Source organism: Brassica napus, chromosome A9 (assembly GCF_020379485.1).
Source record: "Brassica napus cultivar Da-Ae chromosome A9, Da-Ae, whole genome shotgun sequence".
Taxonomy (NCBI): Eukaryota; Viridiplantae; Streptophyta; class Magnoliopsida; order Brassicales; family Brassicaceae; genus Brassica; species Brassica napus.
This window is the reverse complement of record NC_063442.1, coordinates 23,955,599-23,974,510: the sequence shown is the minus strand read 5'-3', so window position 1 is coordinate 23,974,510 and position 18,912 is coordinate 23,955,599. Positions and strand designations below refer to the sequence as shown.

Here is an 18,912-nt window from a genome sequence, read left to right as displayed (position 1 = left end):
TCGACGTTCGTGTCTCTAGTTCTTTTTTTCTTTAGGAAATGAGCTTAATATGCATGGCGATCATTTCTCAATTTTCAGAGAATTTATATCGGTTTGCAAGATCTGCCTGAACAGTCATGGAACAATATACCGGAACAGGAAAAATCGCCTAAGACTTAGTTCGCTAGACTATCCACCTAGGTTTTAAGTTCCCTAAAGTTCTACGGCAGTCTCAAAGGCGTTTCTATTTCTTAGTAATTTCCTACGAAAATTTCAAACCTGATTTCAAGTTGGAAATACCTTAGTTCTCTCGAAGATAGGGTTAGCCTCTTCTCCGTTTTGTTTGCTCATTTGCCCTTACTTTTTTCATGTCTGTCTGCCCATTTCGAATAGCAAGAATATTGATTCTTCCGGGACCTCTCTGCTTTCCTGGCCGTGTTTAGGCTGCCTGCCAATATTTGTGGTTTTCGTGATCCATGTTTCAATCTTTGTATCATTGGATTTATTAAAATGAATGAGCATCTCGTCGAAAACTTTTTCAGCGTTTTAGGAATAGCCAGGGATGATCAAAAGGTGCCAAGAATGATCAGGAGGTGCCAAGGATGATCAGGAAGATTTGCCAGGTGATGAGATTTTGGCGACAGATCGAGGTGCGAGAGGAAGGATGGTGAGACCGTAGAGAGAGGAGGATGGGCAAATTTTGATTCTCGGATTTCGCTCCATCTCTTTCCTTATCCGAGATTATTTTTCTACGATTGTTGTTAGATTTTTGAAGGTTGTCAACTGTTGCCAAATTTAGTTTTACGATAGTTATTTCGAAAAATGATATCGGGTTTAATTTTACGAAAGTTATTCCGCAAAATGTTATCGATTTTAATTTACGATAGTTGTTTCGTAAAAGGTTATCGAGCTTCATTCTTGCAAAGGTTATTTCGCAAGATGTTGTCGAGCATAATTTTACGAGATTTGTTCCGTAAAGAAGTTTTCAAGTTTTGGTTGTACGAGAGCCGTGACGAGGTTAATTATTGCAACCAAACTAAATCAGAAATTTTTCTCATATCCGTGGGATTGATCCGTGGAAGTTTCGAGTATTTTTTTCCGAAGTAAGATTTAGGTGACAAACATCGACAACTCGCAGAATTTGTTACTATGGAAGTGATACTTCAATTCTTACAAAACCTTAGACTTCAGAAAACGTTTTAGCGGTGGGGATACGATCTCCCGTTTTGCTTTATTTAGTCTCCTCAGACCATATGGAAGGCTTTGCCTCCTTGAATAAAAAGATCAATATGGTAGACTGTCTCCTCGAATCATGTGGTAGGCCAAGCCTCCGATTTTATTTATGCCTTTAATTTATGCATTTTAATTATGCATTTAAATTTTTATCTTTATTATATTTTTATATTACTATTCTACGATACGGTTATTAAGTCGAATTTGACAAAGCTCAAAATTACTGCCCTTGATATTAATGAGATTAATTATATAACTTCGGCAGTAGGTGCAAAGATGCACCAAAGAAAAAAATGAGCTTTTATAAATTATCGATGAGTTGAAAAATGTATCGAATGAGAAAAAGATAAATCCATGATATTTTACATTAGTTCAATGATGGTTTATAAGATGAGATGTATCATGAATGAATATCCTGAACATCTTTGAGTAATTAAATCCTTGAAAGAAAGGATTCACAAAAAAATATTTGGAGTTAAAGTAAATCCTATGTGTAAACTGAACAAAAAAAAACTCATGATAATAAACTATCATGTTCGTCCTACTAGGAAAGAACGAGGGTGTGGACGCGGAAAATACTGCTATCGTGGTCGTACAAGTGGATGAGGAAGAAGATTTCGTTCTATGATGAAAGAAATAATTAGAACTTTCACTAAAATGAAAGTGGCCAGGTGATCAAAGGCAAACAGAAAAGTTTATTATATATACGACAAGAAGGAACATTGAGTACGTATTTTTCGTACATGAAAATATTTAGCAATCTGTATCAAGAATCAAAAATAAAATTCACCTCTTATGAGCTAGGACTATCTTTTCATGTTTTAAATAATAATACTCATCTTGACATTTCAGATTTTCTGGTAGATCCAGAAAATAAAATGAAAATATCGATGTGACATGAGAATTATCTTCCTGGAGAAGATTTTGTGATTCAAAATAAAGGAAACAAATATCTCTCCTCTCTCAAAATAAGTATTATTTTAGAAATCGTAAGTAGAATATCTGGTAATACAAAAATTATTATTGGCTATATAAGAGCTTATGATGAAATAACATGCATAAGAAAAAGATGGCAAAAGTATAAATGGCAGTAAACTTGAAGTTTACTAATATATAGCTATTTCCAATAATGTTATCGAGATCACTGTTTAATGTTAAAAACCCGAAGTTTTTCATCTATAGCATGTGTTAAAGAAAATAAAAGAAAACATCATGGAAGATGAATTATAAAGCAAGCCTATTGTATATGATTTCTTTAAACAGACTCAATTCATGATCCCACATTTAAAGATTTAAAACATAATTCAAAATAGGCAACATAATATGATATTGGTTCTAAAGTGGGATTCAACACGAGATAGATGGACATGATGTGTCATCATCTCGAGGGAGAGAATTAAAGAATTCAAGGGAGTGAAAGATTCAGAAAATTATGTTCTCTTTTGAAAATGAATTTGACAAAGTAATTTCAAGTAAGATGAGATAATATCTCTATTATCGGGTATAAAGATGCAATTGTGCATATAATAAAGACATACAATCCAAAGGGATAAAATATATGAAATAATTAGATATATGCTCGCAAGGACGCTAGATGCATATACGCAGTTGATAAATGTGATATGAGAAATGAATTATCATGAAAAGTTATGTATCCTCATATAAATGAACATGAACCCATATTTCATATGATAATCTTTTTACAAAATGACTGCCAGACCTTTTGATGAAATCATGAAATCTCATATTTGTGGGAACCAAAATTCGCACTGTCGATTTCCGTTAAAATTAGGAAAGTCAAGAAACCCTAACTTTCCCAGAGGATTTTCTGTGAGAGCCAACGACAAGTAACCAAATAAATGCGGAAAATATGTAAAGACAATAAAGCGAGTTTAGAAAGAGTTGATCTTATTTCGAATCCGCGTAAGAGCGTTGCGATCATTACAAAAGATTATAAAAGCTTCGGCCGCAAGAGCTGTCAGCGAGTTCCCTTTGTTCTAACGACCAAAAACCTTAAACCTAGTTGACTCACAGCTCGATAAGAACAAACGAAAAATATATGAAAAAGGTTTTGATTTGATTTCGAACTGAACCTTATGAAAGGCTACCTATGTATCCCTTTCGAGGATCAAGCCGTACGTTGTTCGATTGAAAGAGTAGAACAAGAGATCGAACTGCCTGGTCCAGTTCGTCTAGTAATTGGGTGCCAGTCATAGAAACAGAGCATGTCGAGAATAATGCATAAAAGTTTCTAAGTGCAGAGAGTTCTAAGCCTGAAAGAATTATCCTTTGTGCCTCTCGCCTAGAACTCCTTATATACTCCTCCAAGGTCGGTTTTAGCTTTTCCCTTCCTGCCCTTAAGCCATCTTAAGTGAATGAAGGAGATATTTCATTTTTTTCCGATCTTGATGTTTATCCGCGGAAACTTAACATTTTTTCTGCGGCAACTTATCTTTATATGTCGTGGTGCTCTCCTCATTGTGTCTCGACAGGTTAAGTGTCACATAACGGTTCTCCCAAACCAGGATGGTTTTGTTTTTCTTAATTATTAACTTGATTTGGACGAAAGCTTCTTATCTTTTGGCCTTCTTTTCTGGCCCGTGTAGTAAACCCTAGGGTTTTCACCTCTTTTTCTTATAAAAAGGAGCCTCCTCTTTCTCTTCTCTCCCATTTTTGAAACCAGAGTGAAGCCTTGCAGATTTCCAGAGAGATCTTAAAACCCTAGCCGTCAAGGTTTCTCCTTTTCTTGTCTCTTTCGATCTCTCTTGGCTGACCTCTCTCTCTCTTTTTTTCGCCGACGTACCTCTCTTGTCGATGTTTGTCGTTCGTTTCATGCTGGAGCCAAGCCATAGAGATCCCCGATGAACCGATTCAAATTTGTGTCCAGATCTCTTCTTGTCTTCTTTCTAGATCTGATCACCGGTGATGGTAAGTAAACCTTGTTGTCTTTTTCTTCTTCTCGTTCTTGTTCATTCTCTTAGATCTCTCATTTCGGGTCTTTGGTGGTAGCACCTACCCGTTTATTTTTAGATCTGGTTCGTGGAAAGCCTTAAGTTTCAGATCTGCTTCTTCTATCTTTTTCATCCGCAGATCTATGGCCAACGTGCGGACTGTTGTGATCTCTTCTTCCTTCTTTCATTATCATTTCATAGTAGGAGTTTCTAGCTAAATCATTCATACCTACATGTTATCGATAAGCATACATGTAGTTGTTTGATAACTGAACTATATCATATATATATATCCCTATATATTGTATTGTAGTGAACACCTAGATCTATTCATAGGTTGCTAAATCGACTATGGTTGTATGATGATTGAGACTTGTATGTGAGTGTTTGCATTGTATGGGGAATAAGAATGTGTGGGTAGTGTATATGATAGAAAAGGGCTTAAAGCCTATGTGTGCTGGTGTAATGTAGTGGAATGATGTATTTGTATGTCTCGAGCATTACATCGTTTCTTGACTGGATCATGTGGCGACCGCGTGAGTTGACATGATTCATCGCCGGAGCGAGCATGCGGTGTGCCTGTGTGAAGTTAAGAATGTAGTAGCACGGTTCACGTGGAGACAACGTGATGTGGCATGAACATGTGAATGTAGTCACACTGATCACGTGGAGCCAGCATGATGTGGCGTGATCGTGTGAGTGTGGTCACACGGATCACGTGGAGACAGCGTGATGTGGCATGATAACGTGAAGGTGTGGAACTCACGGAGACAGCGTAATGTGATGAGTTCTCACGTGACAACATGAGAGGCGTGGAGACAGCGTGATGTGGCATTAGTCTCATGTTGGCACCGTCGGGGTTTAATTATCTTTGTTTCTTGTTGTTTGCTATTGTTTTACTGGATGTTTTAGGTAGAGCTTTTGTTATGTTGTGTGGTGAATGTCGGGTGATGATTTTGGGGCTCCTTAAGATTCTCTCACTGAGCTTTTGTCTAAATGCTCACCCCTTCTTCTTCCCTTTCCATTTCAGGTTCGGTTCACGTTGTTGGGTTTTTGTCAAAGACGTCCTGAAATACTAAAAATGCATTGTTTCGGCCTTGTGACTAGAGATAAGTGTCATGATATCACCGACCATTTCAGCAATGCTGGGTCGGGATGTCACATTAAATCTTTTTCTTTGTTAGCTTGTCTCTTTGCAGTAAGCCTTTCAGGTATGGCTTCTCATGTCCTAATCCAGCAAACCCTTGATATAACGTGCGACTGAACCAATATTGATTGAGAATGGGTTGTCTGTGCCTTTTCTGGATTAATCCCAACCAAGTAACAGAGATGATGTCTGGTCCGGAGCCTTGTGATTGACTGTGTCGCCTTAAGTATTCGATGTTGCTAGGTTGAATGATTGTATCGTTTTTATTTGATTTCAGTGTTTATTTAAGCTTATGCTTTTAATGGATTGATGGGAATTAAAAATATGTTAAAAAAAGTAAAACATTTATATCTATATATATAAAGGGGAGTTTTCTCTCACCTCAGTCCTCCACATCCTCAAGAAGAGTGGGGCTTTTGCCGACACGTGTCAGCACCTGGGTCGTCTGCGTTTCTTTTTTTCCCATCCGTTCTCGAATACACTTATTATTATTTGAACTGGGCTTTTTTATATTTGGAAATTAGGCCCTTAGTTAAAGCCTCTAAGAGATCCATTGGGAATTAGGTTTCGTCTTCCTCTTGCGCCTGCGATCTGAACGATGAAATTTCCAGAGACTTCAAGCGCAGTTTCGATCTTCGTAACATTTCAACCATCGATAAATCTATTCTTTAATGGCGACAATAAAATCTCCCCACTTTATGCTCTTATTTAAGTTTCTGTTGATTATGAATCAACTATAGACACTATACATCTAGATCGTCCATAACCCAATGCTACATCTCATGGTCATGGCTTCTTCAAAATCTTAGATTACTCAATATCTCAAATATACGATTCCAAATTGGAGATATCTCAAATCCTCCTTTCAGAGTTGCCCGGTCAGTATTACAACTCCTAATTTTCTCACAAGCCATCTTTTTTTTCTCAGTTTCACACCTTAATTTACTTTTCTCCACACTGTTTGTTTATTTCAGCAATGGGAACTATCCAAATTGACAGGTAGATAACCACTCAACAACCCTGGTTATGTTTGACCATTCGTTCATTTTTGTTACTTTATTATGTGCATTTTCTAAAGCATCTCTCAACTCTGGAACGTGTGTCTTAGTGTGTTTTGCGTCACAAGTCGACTCGATGAAAAAATTATTGATAACGGGTGTAAAGCCAAAAGTCATCATTGCAAGTTTGCAACCTGCACTAATCCTAAATTAGTTGGAGGTCCACATCTTTTTGTTTTCCTTAATAATTTTTAATAACAACATCATACCAGCTTACATACCAACCAACTATCTGACTGCAGGTTGTCTATTATCCAGTGTAATCTCCAGAACACACTCCTACTTTGATATGAAAGCCTGGTCAGCCAGAGTTACCTTAACAAGTAAGAGGCTTCAAACTGGAGATTTTGGAATAATTTCCATCTCCACTACTCACCGGAGGTCTTGTGGAAGTGGCGTAAGTTGCTCCTAAAATTCTTCCAAATATGGAGGTGTTCAGATAATAGAGTCAATCACACTGGCTGCATTCTCCACCACAAGTTCGTTTTCTTACATCTTACATTGCATTAACTCTCAGCTGTGTTTTGAATGTCACTTGCTCTACTCTAATCAATATGCAAATATAACACCACAGAACGTGGAGTCCCTCTGCACTCCCAAGTTGGTGGCATTGAGACTATAACAGATGGTGCTACATATCATGTTCTAATTGCTCACGAAAACTACAATGCAGATTCACATATGCAGGGTGCCGTTACGAGAATGCTGTTGGGTTGTTTACCTGAATTACCATCAGTGTGAAACCTCTCATGAGGTGGACAGAAGAAGTGCAGAGAACACAACAGGTTGCCCTGAAGCTACAATTGATGAAGGAAGCACAATGGACTCAACACAACTACCTTGTCAAACGGAGACAGTGGTAAGCATTGACAGCAAAGCAAGTGATGTCACGCGGAAACAACAACAATGCAGCAAGAGTATTAGCTAATCATCATCATCATCAAGTGAAATAAGGGTTTGGGCATGCTTAGTGTTAGGGTGACATGCAAGTCGTGTAACTTCAGTCTCTGTTTATGATGGTTTTATATTTGTCTATTTCTATTAACGAAAAGAAAAATAACTTTTTATTATCATGGTCTGCAAGTTAGGTACTCCTACTCCCGTTTAGCCTTAGACTTTGTTTAACATCAAATAAAACTCACATACTTATTAATTCTATTGTTTTTAGTATATTGTGTGTTATAGGTTCACACGCATAAACAGAGATTTACAATTTTTTTTTTTGCTTTTTAAATTGTTTAATTTAATTTTGCAATATAAAAGGCAATCAAGATTGCATAGGTATTTGAATTTAAAAAGGCAACATCAAACATAAAATCTGAAACAAACACAACTTTCAGTGCGTGTTCTGTTTCAAGATAGTTTGAGGAGGCATATAAATTCAGAAAAGTTATTATTTGATTTCAGTTCTCTTTCGTTCATCGGTTGGGTCTGTTCATCAGTTAGGTCCGTCGACAGATCCTCTCCACTACCATCTCTGTTACAGCATCTATGAAATAATAATGGACAGTAAAATTGTCAGTAGAAAATTGTAGTCAGTTAGTTAGATAATATGGTTTATTTAATCTGTAACATATAAAATAATCAATAATGTGTATTTTAACTACAGTAATTCGAGTATTTTCACATCTTTAAATAAGAAATTAATTCAATATTATATATATATAAAATATCAGTAAATTTAATAAATAAACCCCCCATAAAATATTCAATTTCTGCACTTTTAAACCAAGGATCACAGCTTTTTATAATAACTTCTACTTACAATCGTAGACAAATATGTGAAAATAATTTTGCCTTTTCTAAATTTTTAATGGTGAGATTTCTTTATAATATCTTAGAAAAATAATAAACTAAATAGTAAAAATAATTTTTCAAAAATATATTTATATTTGTAACAATACACTAAAATTTAAGATGTGTGTAACTCACCACTATAAGACATAGCTATATCACTTTATGATGCTTTCAACTTTGAACTCACACAAATAACCAAAGAATGAAATATCAAACCACTTTTTCTTATGAGTTCTCACACCAACCAAGATTTTCATGAGCAAATCCCCGGTGCATACTCCAAATCTACATCCACCGGCTCAACACATAATAATCTATCATTGATTTCCAGCAACCATCTAACATTGACCGTCTAGATAATTTTAATGACTCAACAACCGAGGGCATGCAATTCATGTTAACATACCATGAAATACAACACCCCGACTCAACTCTGCTTATTTAAGAGACAACTCAATACATGATGAAATTACTAACAGCCGAAGACAATAACGTAACTGATGATCTTCAAGTTACTCTTACCATCACATACTACAACCAAAACGCAACTGCAAAACTTAACATCGACCTTATCATCACAGATCTTGAGGGAACTAATAGGCCTCCAACTACAGAAGAAGAAAACAATACATGCCCGGTATGCTTCAAAAATTACAACAATGGAACCTATCTATGTCCTCTTACTTGCGGCCATGCTTTTCATTTCCGCTGCATTGATCAATGGCTTCGTACAAATATAAGCTGTCCCATAAGTAGGGAAAGTCATCTATGATTCAGCGTTATTATAATTTATAAGAAGGTTTATTATATTCCAATTTTCAGTTTCATTTACATATTGTTTTCGATTTTCGTTTTAATTTTTAAACTAAACATATAATGTTTTTCCTCATTTTATAATATGTTCCATTGTCAGAATTAATGTCTTACCAAAAATCAAATAATAGAAAATATACGAACAAAACTTCATTACACACATTTAAATTCAGATTAGTCTCTAAAATAAAATTTTAAATGTCGTTTCCGTCTATATACTGTGCAAACAATCCGGCATGCGCCTTTGGGTAGGCTCCGTAGGACCAACAACATGGTACTTAATAGTATAAATATGTCTCTAAATAAAATATCAACTTTACTTTATGTTTAAATTCCAACTAAATAATTTTTTATGACTATTAACTTTTTATTCTACTTTTATTGAATCAATTAGTCACAAATGATATTCCACTTTGAACTAAACAATTTCAAAACAAAGTAATACACTTTGGTTGCTAACTACTATCAAATGAATCGGAAAATATCATTCTCTTTCAACATATTTTCATCTTCATATTTTTGAATATATTTTCTTTACTAAGACCATAAAATGAATTGTAAATTTATTTTATTATAAAGTATACGAACCCGGCGCCGGAATACCACTAGTAACTCATAAAATAGAGCCACTACTAATTCCTACAACAACAACACGTTTATGTTCTCTCGAATTCCTAAATAGGATCCCTAAGTAAACATAAATTAAATATCTCAACAAATTTAGGGAGAAGCCAAATTTCACCAACCAAAAAAAAACTAAAATCATTACGAAAAATGATCATGCTGAAAGTTGCTCACAGCAAACTCCACCAAAAAGAACCGGCAAATTTAGATGTCAGAGTTTGTCAAAAAAAATTTAGATGTCAAAGTTAACAATACGAATAATGTCCACAATAAAAAAAATATTTCATTTACTCTATGAAAAGTATTAAGTATTTTACCAACCAAAACAACTGGTGAAGTAAATTACCGTATCTTTTTGTCTATCCTTAATATCATTTTTTTAGAGAACTTCCAACAAGCACATCCCTAATACAATATTTGTAAAGTGATTTTTTAAGTTTTGCTTATCTGTCAACACCCCCCATTCACATTGAAAAACAAATGATGATATGGTTTGGTTAAAAAGATAACATGACTTCCCTCTAGTTATGACATGTAATAATTTAATGATAAAAAACTTTAATTTGGCAAGATGCTTCAATAACTTCGATAGATCCCAAGTTCGAAGTACTTGAAGCATTTTCTTTTAGGAAAAAAGATTCTAAAAATAAGATAGTTACCGAATCTGGCTACATACGATAAATATAAATTATATTTAGAATAATTATTAAATTCTAAAATAATATAACTATAACATAAAAGTTTAATTAAAATGAAATTATGATAAAAATTAAATAATTTAGTACAAATATTTATATTTTCATTAAAACTAATTATAAAATACATTTAACAAATAAAATATAACAATTTTGATTAATAAATTTTTTTATGAATAAATAAATATTTAAGGTTATATTTGGAACCAAATATATATAAATGATTAATCAAGTTTTTAATCTATTGAATTTATTTGAACTTGTGAATCCAAATGTTGCTGCGACTCAATCTCTCTTGACGAACTAAGAAGCACACACGCAAGTGTTCACCCGGTGTTCATTGCACTAGCCGCTATATCTCACCGGAGCTGGGATGGAACCAGCAACTGACTATGTTTACAACGGATGAACTCACAGCTCGAGCCACCATCTCTACAACTCGATCACCATGCTCTCTCTCTCTCTCGTTGATTCTCCGATAACTGATCTAACAACCTAATCAGCTCGTTGATTCAGCCTTATCTACAATTAAACAACCCTTATATGAAATGGGATGCTTAACCATCACACATGCACAAACCACATGTGTGCTTCCTATCAAGAGAAAGAGAACCGGTCCAATACAATTACAAGCTTAAACCATACTAAACCAGTTCTAATATAAGCTTAATTCAACTATCCTGAATCGAACTGAGACTTGACTATATCCAACAAATCTCCTCCTTAGACAAGTCTTTACTCATCACAACTTTGGAACCTCATAGAATCATTTACCTGACCTTTGTGGAGCTTCAACCAGCTCTCGCTTGGACCTCTTCACCGAGCTCCTCCTCGAGTCCTTGACCGGACTCAAGACACTTCAATCTTTAGTCTTTTGTAACTCTAAGCATTCTCAATGCTTCCTTCATCTTGTACACCGGTAACACTTTTGTAAAGATGTCTGCAGGGTCTATAGCTATCTTCAACACTTGAACCTCTCCCACTTTAATCAAGTCTCTGATAAAGTGATACTTCGTTGCTATGTGTTTAGTTCGCTAATGAAACACCGCATTCTTCGACAATGCAATTGCACTCTGACTATCACAGTATATCTCGACTGTATCTTGAGGAAACCCCAATTCCTCTGCAAATCTCTTCAGCCAAACTCCTTCTTTTACTGCTTCTGATAATGCGATGTACTCCAAGTAGATAGGGCCACCAACTTCTGCAATGATGATCTCCAGCTGACCGGGTTACCACCTGCTGTATAGACCATTCCAGTAGTTGACTTAGCATGATCCAAGTCGCCACCATAGTCTAAGTCACATTAGCCTCTGACTACAAAGTCACCCTTCCTTTTAAAGCTTAGCTTAGTATCAACTGATCCCTTGATATATCTAAGAACCCACTTCACCGCTTGCCAATGTTCTTTAACTGGTCGTAACATGAACCTACTGGTCACACCAACTACATATGCCAGATCAGGACGAGTCCCAACCATAGAATACATCACACTCCTTACTGCATTCTGATAGGGAATCTTCTTCATGTACTCCTCCTGATCCTGAAACTCTTTATCTGTTGCTGCCTTGAGTGAGAAGTGAGAACCAAAAGGTGTAGCCACAGCGTTACACTGATCCATATTGAACTTACCCAAGACTTTCCACAGATAATCTTCTTGTGATACAAACACCTCTCTGTTATCTCGATCTCTTGTGATCTCCATTCCCAAAATCTTTTTGGCGTCTCCCAAATCCTTCATGTCAAACTCTGTACTTAAAACTGATTTACCATGAGCGAATCTAAAGTTATAAATATGTTAGTTTATCTACGTAAAATTCATTCGTTATCATTCTACGTTTAGAGATTCATCAATCATAATCATCATCATGTACAAAAATCCATATCTCTTTGCAATATTAACCTCCGTTTAAAGAGGTTTTCTCTTGGAATATACTTTAATATCTCTGCCGCCGACTCGTATTAGAACCCAAAGTGTTTGTGCTCTCTGCGATGTACCTTGGATCATTCCACTGCGGTTTTCACCGCCGATTAGAAAACGAGAGTGTCAGAATCCCAGCTACGTCAATCAAGTGTGGTAACACGAGGAAGAGTATTTCGGGGTTAGTTCTAGGAAAATTGGTTTTGGAGAATTGACTATAACGGTTTAAGCTACTTGACGGAGAGTACGGTTCATTTAAACCGTCGTTTTTTCCATATATGCGCCGACATGAGTTCTGGCCACGACCTCGCCGCTTCTACATAATTCATAATCAAGGTTAGAATAAATAGGAATCTAGGTTCTCTAAATTGGCTTTTTTGTTTCTTGCGGTTAGGAATTATATTTTGGTTATGTGTATGTACATCATGATGTCATCAGCAGGACCCGTATTCTCACTTTGTTTTCTTCATATTCTATTTTATATAAATTTTATAAGAAACTGTTGGTCTTTTGAACGTTCTCAACTCTATATTTTTCACTTTTGGTATGTTTGACTGAAACTTTTCATTCGATATTTATACAATGAGAGATATTCAGATACACCGAGTGCATGTGTCATTAATGGTTTCTTTCTAATATTGATGACGATGTAACTTATGTTGAACACCCTTTATACATAGAAAACTGAAAAAAAAAAAAAAAGATACTGAGAATCACAGATTGTGTTTTTTTTTTATCTCAAATTTCTACAAAGCTAACGATCCCAAAAAAAAAAAATTGTGTTTTTTTTTTTTGGGATCGTTAGCTTTGTTGAGATATGATATCAATATAGTAGCAACTATAGATAATCTTTTATTTTCGTACATGACAAGCTATTAAGAACAAAAGTATATTCATAATCACAATAACATATGAATGTGGGCTAACTCTCTCTACTCATTTGAACCTCATCAAAATAAGTTGTCTAAGAATTTCACACTATATATTAAACACTCTATATTCCTTATCATCTTATTCTGTTAACTAAAATTATTAATAAAATGTCCAAAAGTTCTTTTTAATCAATAGTTTAATTACAATATAATAAATAAATTCATCAATGTAAAATTATTTTAGCAAACAATATATAATATCATCTAAAATACATACACTTCAGAAGAAGAATAAAAATGATTTTTAGTGATATTGTGTCTTCAAGTTTTATCAAATGCAAATAAAAAGCGTAAAGCTTATGAAATTATTCGACCATTTTATCACGAAGCTCAAGATTAAAAAATTAAAAATAAAGGAAAATATAACCAAATATTAATATATAGATTAAAAAAGGTTTCTACGAAAATAACACCACAATAAAAAAATTAATAGATAATCAAAAATTAAAAATAATTGTTAGAAAAAATAGAATAAAATACAGAAATAAAAAAATTAATATAAAAACAAAAATGAATACTTTTTTATATAAAAGAGAGATGTTGAGTTATTCTAACTAAATAAATGTAGAATGTGTTTTAAATATATATGTCAAGAATTCTAAAAAAACTATAAATATAGATGTCCAACTGTGTAAAATTAAGATATATAGTTATGTAGTCGAATAAGAGACACACGATATAAAATAATTTAAGAAAATGAATAAAACTAGATAATTTCAAATTAAACAAATAAATCAACAATTCTACACCATTAAATAAAAACAGAATAAAACTTCAAATAAACAATCTTATTAATCATAAGGAAAAATTTAGTTAATTGTAATGAGAATGAAACTAAATAAAGAATATCAACAAAATAAAATAAAATAAATAAAGAATAGCAATCAATAAAATAATGATTCACACTAATATAGAATAAAACATTTTAAAATAAAAAAAAAATATTAAACAAACATCAAAAATATTTATTCTAACTATTTAAATTATTTTCAAATTATCATCCTGCCGTAGGGCGGACCTGCCATAGTTCATAATAAAGATAACATTAAAATTTCTAAATGATAAATACGAACACATTTAATTATCAACAGATACTAAAAAAAAAATAAAAACTAGCCTTGATTAATTTATGATATTTTCGATGACAAAAAAAAATACTTTGTTATCTTTTAGCTTTCTTAACATTTTTAGACAAGAGAACATATTAATCATCATAGTTGTTGGATATAAACGAGAAATGACTAGGGTACGGAAAACTAATTTAACATGTTAACAAATCTCTAATCCAAATTCTAAGAGCTTCTAAGTTACCAAAAGAAAATGAAAAACATATGAACAGAAAAAAATGGGTAAATCTTTCAGAAAGTCTTCTTAATGGTCGTAAGGTAAGGTGGTTGATTGGCAGTGTTTATTGCATCTGCTTTCTGTGAATAAATAGCAAAAAATAAAGTATTTTCTCCTCTGATATGTCTGGCAAGCAACAGCTTATATGGCGGGAAAGGAACGATAAAGACACCACATACATCAAAAATTCTGATTAAATAACTAACATACAAGTCAGGAATCGTGTCCTTTTTCTGAGATCGAGAACAAAGGCTATGAAGGAAGTATGCAACTATGGTTAGCTACAAAGGGATAGAAATGTTTTGGGATTTTATTTTTCCTAATCTGAATTACGTTTAAGCAACTCTTTTTGTACAAATCAGTTTATTTTCTTTTCAATTAGTTTGACATTAAAAAAAAACAAATGAACAAGCTCATCTTTGGTCTTTGGTAAAAGGTCATTTAATCCAAAGGCAGGGTTCACGCTTGCGTGACAGGTTATTTTCCAAGATCTCTGAACACTTTTGGCTGCTTATGTGCACTCTCTCCCATCGTGAATCTTATGACTGCAATTATTAACCATTCTCCCTTCGTAACTCCTTTTTCGGCCCCAGGTCATATATGTACCTTATCTATACGTATCATTTTATCTCTCTATGCATACCTACAATCAATGCTTCTAAGTTCGAAATATACATGTTCCATCAGGGTCTAATATTTTGAATTGTGATATATGAAAAGGCTTAAAAAAATTGATTTAGATATTTATGTCACCAAAGTCGACTTATATCTTTTGTCACACATCCGTTTAGAACTCTATAGTTAAGAATGCTTTGACTGAAGTAGTGAAATGATGGATAAACCTACCGGGAAGTGATTCGAGATACCGTGCGAGTGAGACCAAAACACAGAAAAAAATATATGGTGATTGCAGGGTCAGTAAACAATGATTTCGAATCTTGAAAAAAATTAATGCACCGACCGTTGGAACAGGACAGGTCCATAGGCCGAGGGTGTGGGTGGCTTATTAGCTATGTACGGTCGAAACATTATAAATAGTATCAGAGCAAGGTTAGCCATCTCGATTCTGACCCGAAAGGTGTCTTGAGATCTGTCGTAGGACATTGCGTTCTTAGAGAGAAGTGAATTGTAACATCCCGAGTTGTGATATATGAAAATGTTTAAGATAATTGATTTGGTTACCTATGTTACTAAAATTTAATTATTTTTTTTGTCACATATCCGTTTAGAACTCCATGGTTAAACGTGCTTGGACTAGAATAGTGAAATGATAGGTTTTCTATCGGAAAATGATTTACAATACTATGCGAGTGAGGTCAAAGCACGGAAAAATGTCATGTGGTGATTACATAGTCATTAAACAATGATTTTGAGTTTTGAAAAAATTAACGCACCAATCGTTGGAACAGAATGAGACCTATAAACTGAGAAAGCGAGCGATGGGTGAGCCATTAGTCGTGAACGATCGGGGCATGGTTTATAATATGATTCTGAAAATCACCTTACGCAGTAACTAAATCTGAATATTTCGGAGATAATCAACAAGTTTTTTTTGGATTTTCGAGAAGTTTCGAATCGGAGCCTGCAATCTTTCTACCTTTAAAACCATATAACATTAATTTTCTTTTTTTGGATTACATCTACCAGTTAACTATACTATAATCTCTAGACTTTGTTTAGTTAACGATATTTGATAACAAGTCATTTAACAACGGTTAAGTGAAAATAACTATAGACGCTTCCTTTGTCTTTATTGATATATACTTGTACTAAACTACGATGGCCTAATCTTTTATTAACATTTTCAACGATAAGTAAACTATGATTTAGTTAACGAAATACATGTTATATCCGTGAAGTTAAATAGATAATTCGAAACGTAAAATGAAACAAGTGCACAAGTACCATATCTCAGGACTTGTTGCTACATTTCAACGTTCTTTGATTCAAACAAATTCAAATGAGCAAATTGAATGTAAATGATAGCGAACAGATTCGTCGACATTACTACACGAATATTTTTTTTTTTAAAGTGTAGAAAAATATCATAAAATCGACGAGAATCATGTGACCTCCATCAGGTGCACGTACGTCTTTTTTCATTTATTGTTGTAACACATACCAATTTTTCTCATCTTTTCACCAACTATATAAATACATATATATCACTTGCACTTAGATTATTCATCCTTCATCACACAACACACGTAGTACTGTCTCCTGTTTTCATCTTTAGAAGATTCTCTTTAAAACATCTGTTTTATCCAGATTTAATCTTGTTGAGACAAAAATAAAATAAAACATGAAGAAGTTTCTCCGCACGTTAGTGTTTGCCCTCGTCCTAGTCTTCGCCGCGTGTTCTTTGGTCGTTAACTGCATTCGCACGCCGCCACTAAGTCCGTCACATCAATATCTCACCCTTTTCTTTTCTTTTTTTTATATATATCTATTTGTTAATAATTTGTTCCTACAATAATAAAGTAACCTTTTTGGGGGTCAGAGCTCATATAATATAATTAACACTTCATTTTATGCCTTTTTAGAAACTGCGGTCAATGGCGGAGAGAATAAAAACTCCGAGATGGGACGAACTCAAACGCACCACAAGGTAGGCCAAGTCTCGCACGGTGCACTCACTACTCTCAAATTTTTTTTTGACTACTCTCAAACTTTTTTTTCTAATAATATATCATTACTAAAACAAAAATGAAAAATAATATATCATTACTTTAAATACATGTATTATGATAAAAAAAAAACAAATGTAATTTTGGATTGTTTAACAAAATATGTCATACCTTTTAAAAATAAACTAAGTTAAACTAAACCCTAAACCCAAAAATTTAAAGTCATAACCAGCAAATTTATACAGACTATAAATTCTAAAACGTCAATTTAAATTCAAAATTGTGTTTTTCATTAATTTGAACGAACTTAAACCCTTTAACAAAAAAAAGTAAAAAAAATTGAACGAACTTAGACGCTTCTTTAAATTAACGGTTCCTTTTGGTTTTTGCTTGTTTTGACAAGTCTTTGATATTAAATGTGTGATTTAATAATTTCAGTATAATATTTCAGATATATACTTTGTCCTTTTTGTGTGTTCAACACTTTGAACTCTTAATTATATGACTTTTGAACTTATCACTGTAATTATTTTATGGCGGAAAAGGAAATAAAGGAAAAAAGTGGGGTAGAGATGGAAATGTATCCTACAGGATCGAGTTTACCTGATTGTTCCTACGCATGTGGTGCATGCTCGCCGTGTAAACGCGTGATGATTAGCTTTCAGTGCTCCGTCGCCGAATCATGCAGCGTCATCTACAGATGCACGTGCCGAGGAAGATACTATCACGTGCCATCTAGGGCTTGAATCTTTACCGTTTATCTACTTTTTCTTGTGTGTGTGGCAACCGGCAAATATCAGTTTTGGCGGGTGGCGGCAAAACTATCTACAATGTTTTTGTACAATTTTGTTGGAAATTTTAATTACGCTATGAGCCCTCCTACAACTAATATTGGGCTTTCTAAGGCTTCTTCAATGCGCGTCATGACACGACCGAATCAGATGCTTGAAGCAAAGTCAAATGTTTCGGCCATTTTTTTTTAATAACTGCAAGATGATTTTTTTTTCCTCGCATCAAGTAGCAACCTGTAAACTTTTTTTTTACCATATGAAGAGTTTTAGAACTTTTTGTCTTCTTTAGTTAATCTGATTTGCATTAGTGAATCAGAGCTGAATGCTTAAGTACAGTAAAAGCAATCACTAGATTTTTGTTCCAGTGTTAAATTCTCATAATTTCAAGTTATTGTATGCTTACGATCTAGTATAAATTATGAGTATTTTAAGAAATCAAAACTTTTTAGCCTCGGGATTTAAAGTTAAGACAGGGCCATGATATTAAACAAATTGGTTATAAAATCTAATAAAAAAAGAAAACTTTAAATATCACCTTCTCATTTTGAAATCAATGGTCGAGTAAAGCTCTCAAGAAGACATGGTCAATAGTCCGAAAAATATAAAAGGGATGCAACTTGCAGTATTGTTAAGTATTTTAGTGACGCATATGAATGAATAATGTACTTATGTAAATGACATATAAGTATATAACCAACCTAATTGAATTTGTTATCAGTATATTTTTGTTTTTTTATAACAGGTTTGAAGTACTATTTCCCATCTGATTTCATTTACTTTTTTATATACAAAAACATATGAATAATGTGGAAGAGTATTAAGATATACTAGATTTTGACCCGCGCTTAGAAAGCGCGGATTTATTTTTTAAATTTAATAATTTTTAATATAAATTTTTATATAAGATAGTTTATAAGTTTGGTCATATTATTCGGAACCGAACAATCAACCCGTACCAAATTGAAAAAATGAAACCAAACTTGAACCAAAATTTATAAAT

The 18,912-nt window shown here is 33.7% G+C and overlaps 1 protein-coding gene and 1 long non-coding RNA gene across 3 annotated transcripts; both read left to right on the top strand.

The window, feature by feature from the left end:
- The first annotated feature begins 5,841 nt into the window (after positions 1–5,841).
- LOC106364541 lies at positions 5,842–7,521 on the top strand. Of its 2 annotated transcripts, XR_001273238.3 has the most exons (5): positions 5,842–6,188; positions 6,285–6,309; positions 6,419–6,528; positions 6,611–6,847; positions 6,943–7,521. It is a non-coding gene; the product is annotated as an uncharacterized LOC106364541 (long non-coding RNA). The 2 variants fall into 2 exon arrangements; XR_001273237.3 differs by having other exon boundaries at positions 6,611–7,521.
- Positions 7,522–16,556: 9,035 nt separating this feature from the next.
- Positions 16,557–18,303, top strand: LOC106427242 (protein EPIDERMAL PATTERNING FACTOR 2-like). Its single transcript, XM_013867973.3, has 3 exons — positions 16,557–16,890; positions 17,038–17,102; positions 17,667–18,303. The coding sequence occupies exons 1-3, from the start codon at positions 16,797–16,799 to the stop codon at positions 17,865–17,867; spliced, it is 360 nt and encodes a 119-aa protein (XP_013723427.1). The 5' UTR covers positions 16,557–16,796; the 3' UTR covers positions 17,868–18,303.
- The last annotated feature ends 609 nt before the right edge of the window (positions 18,304–18,912 follow it).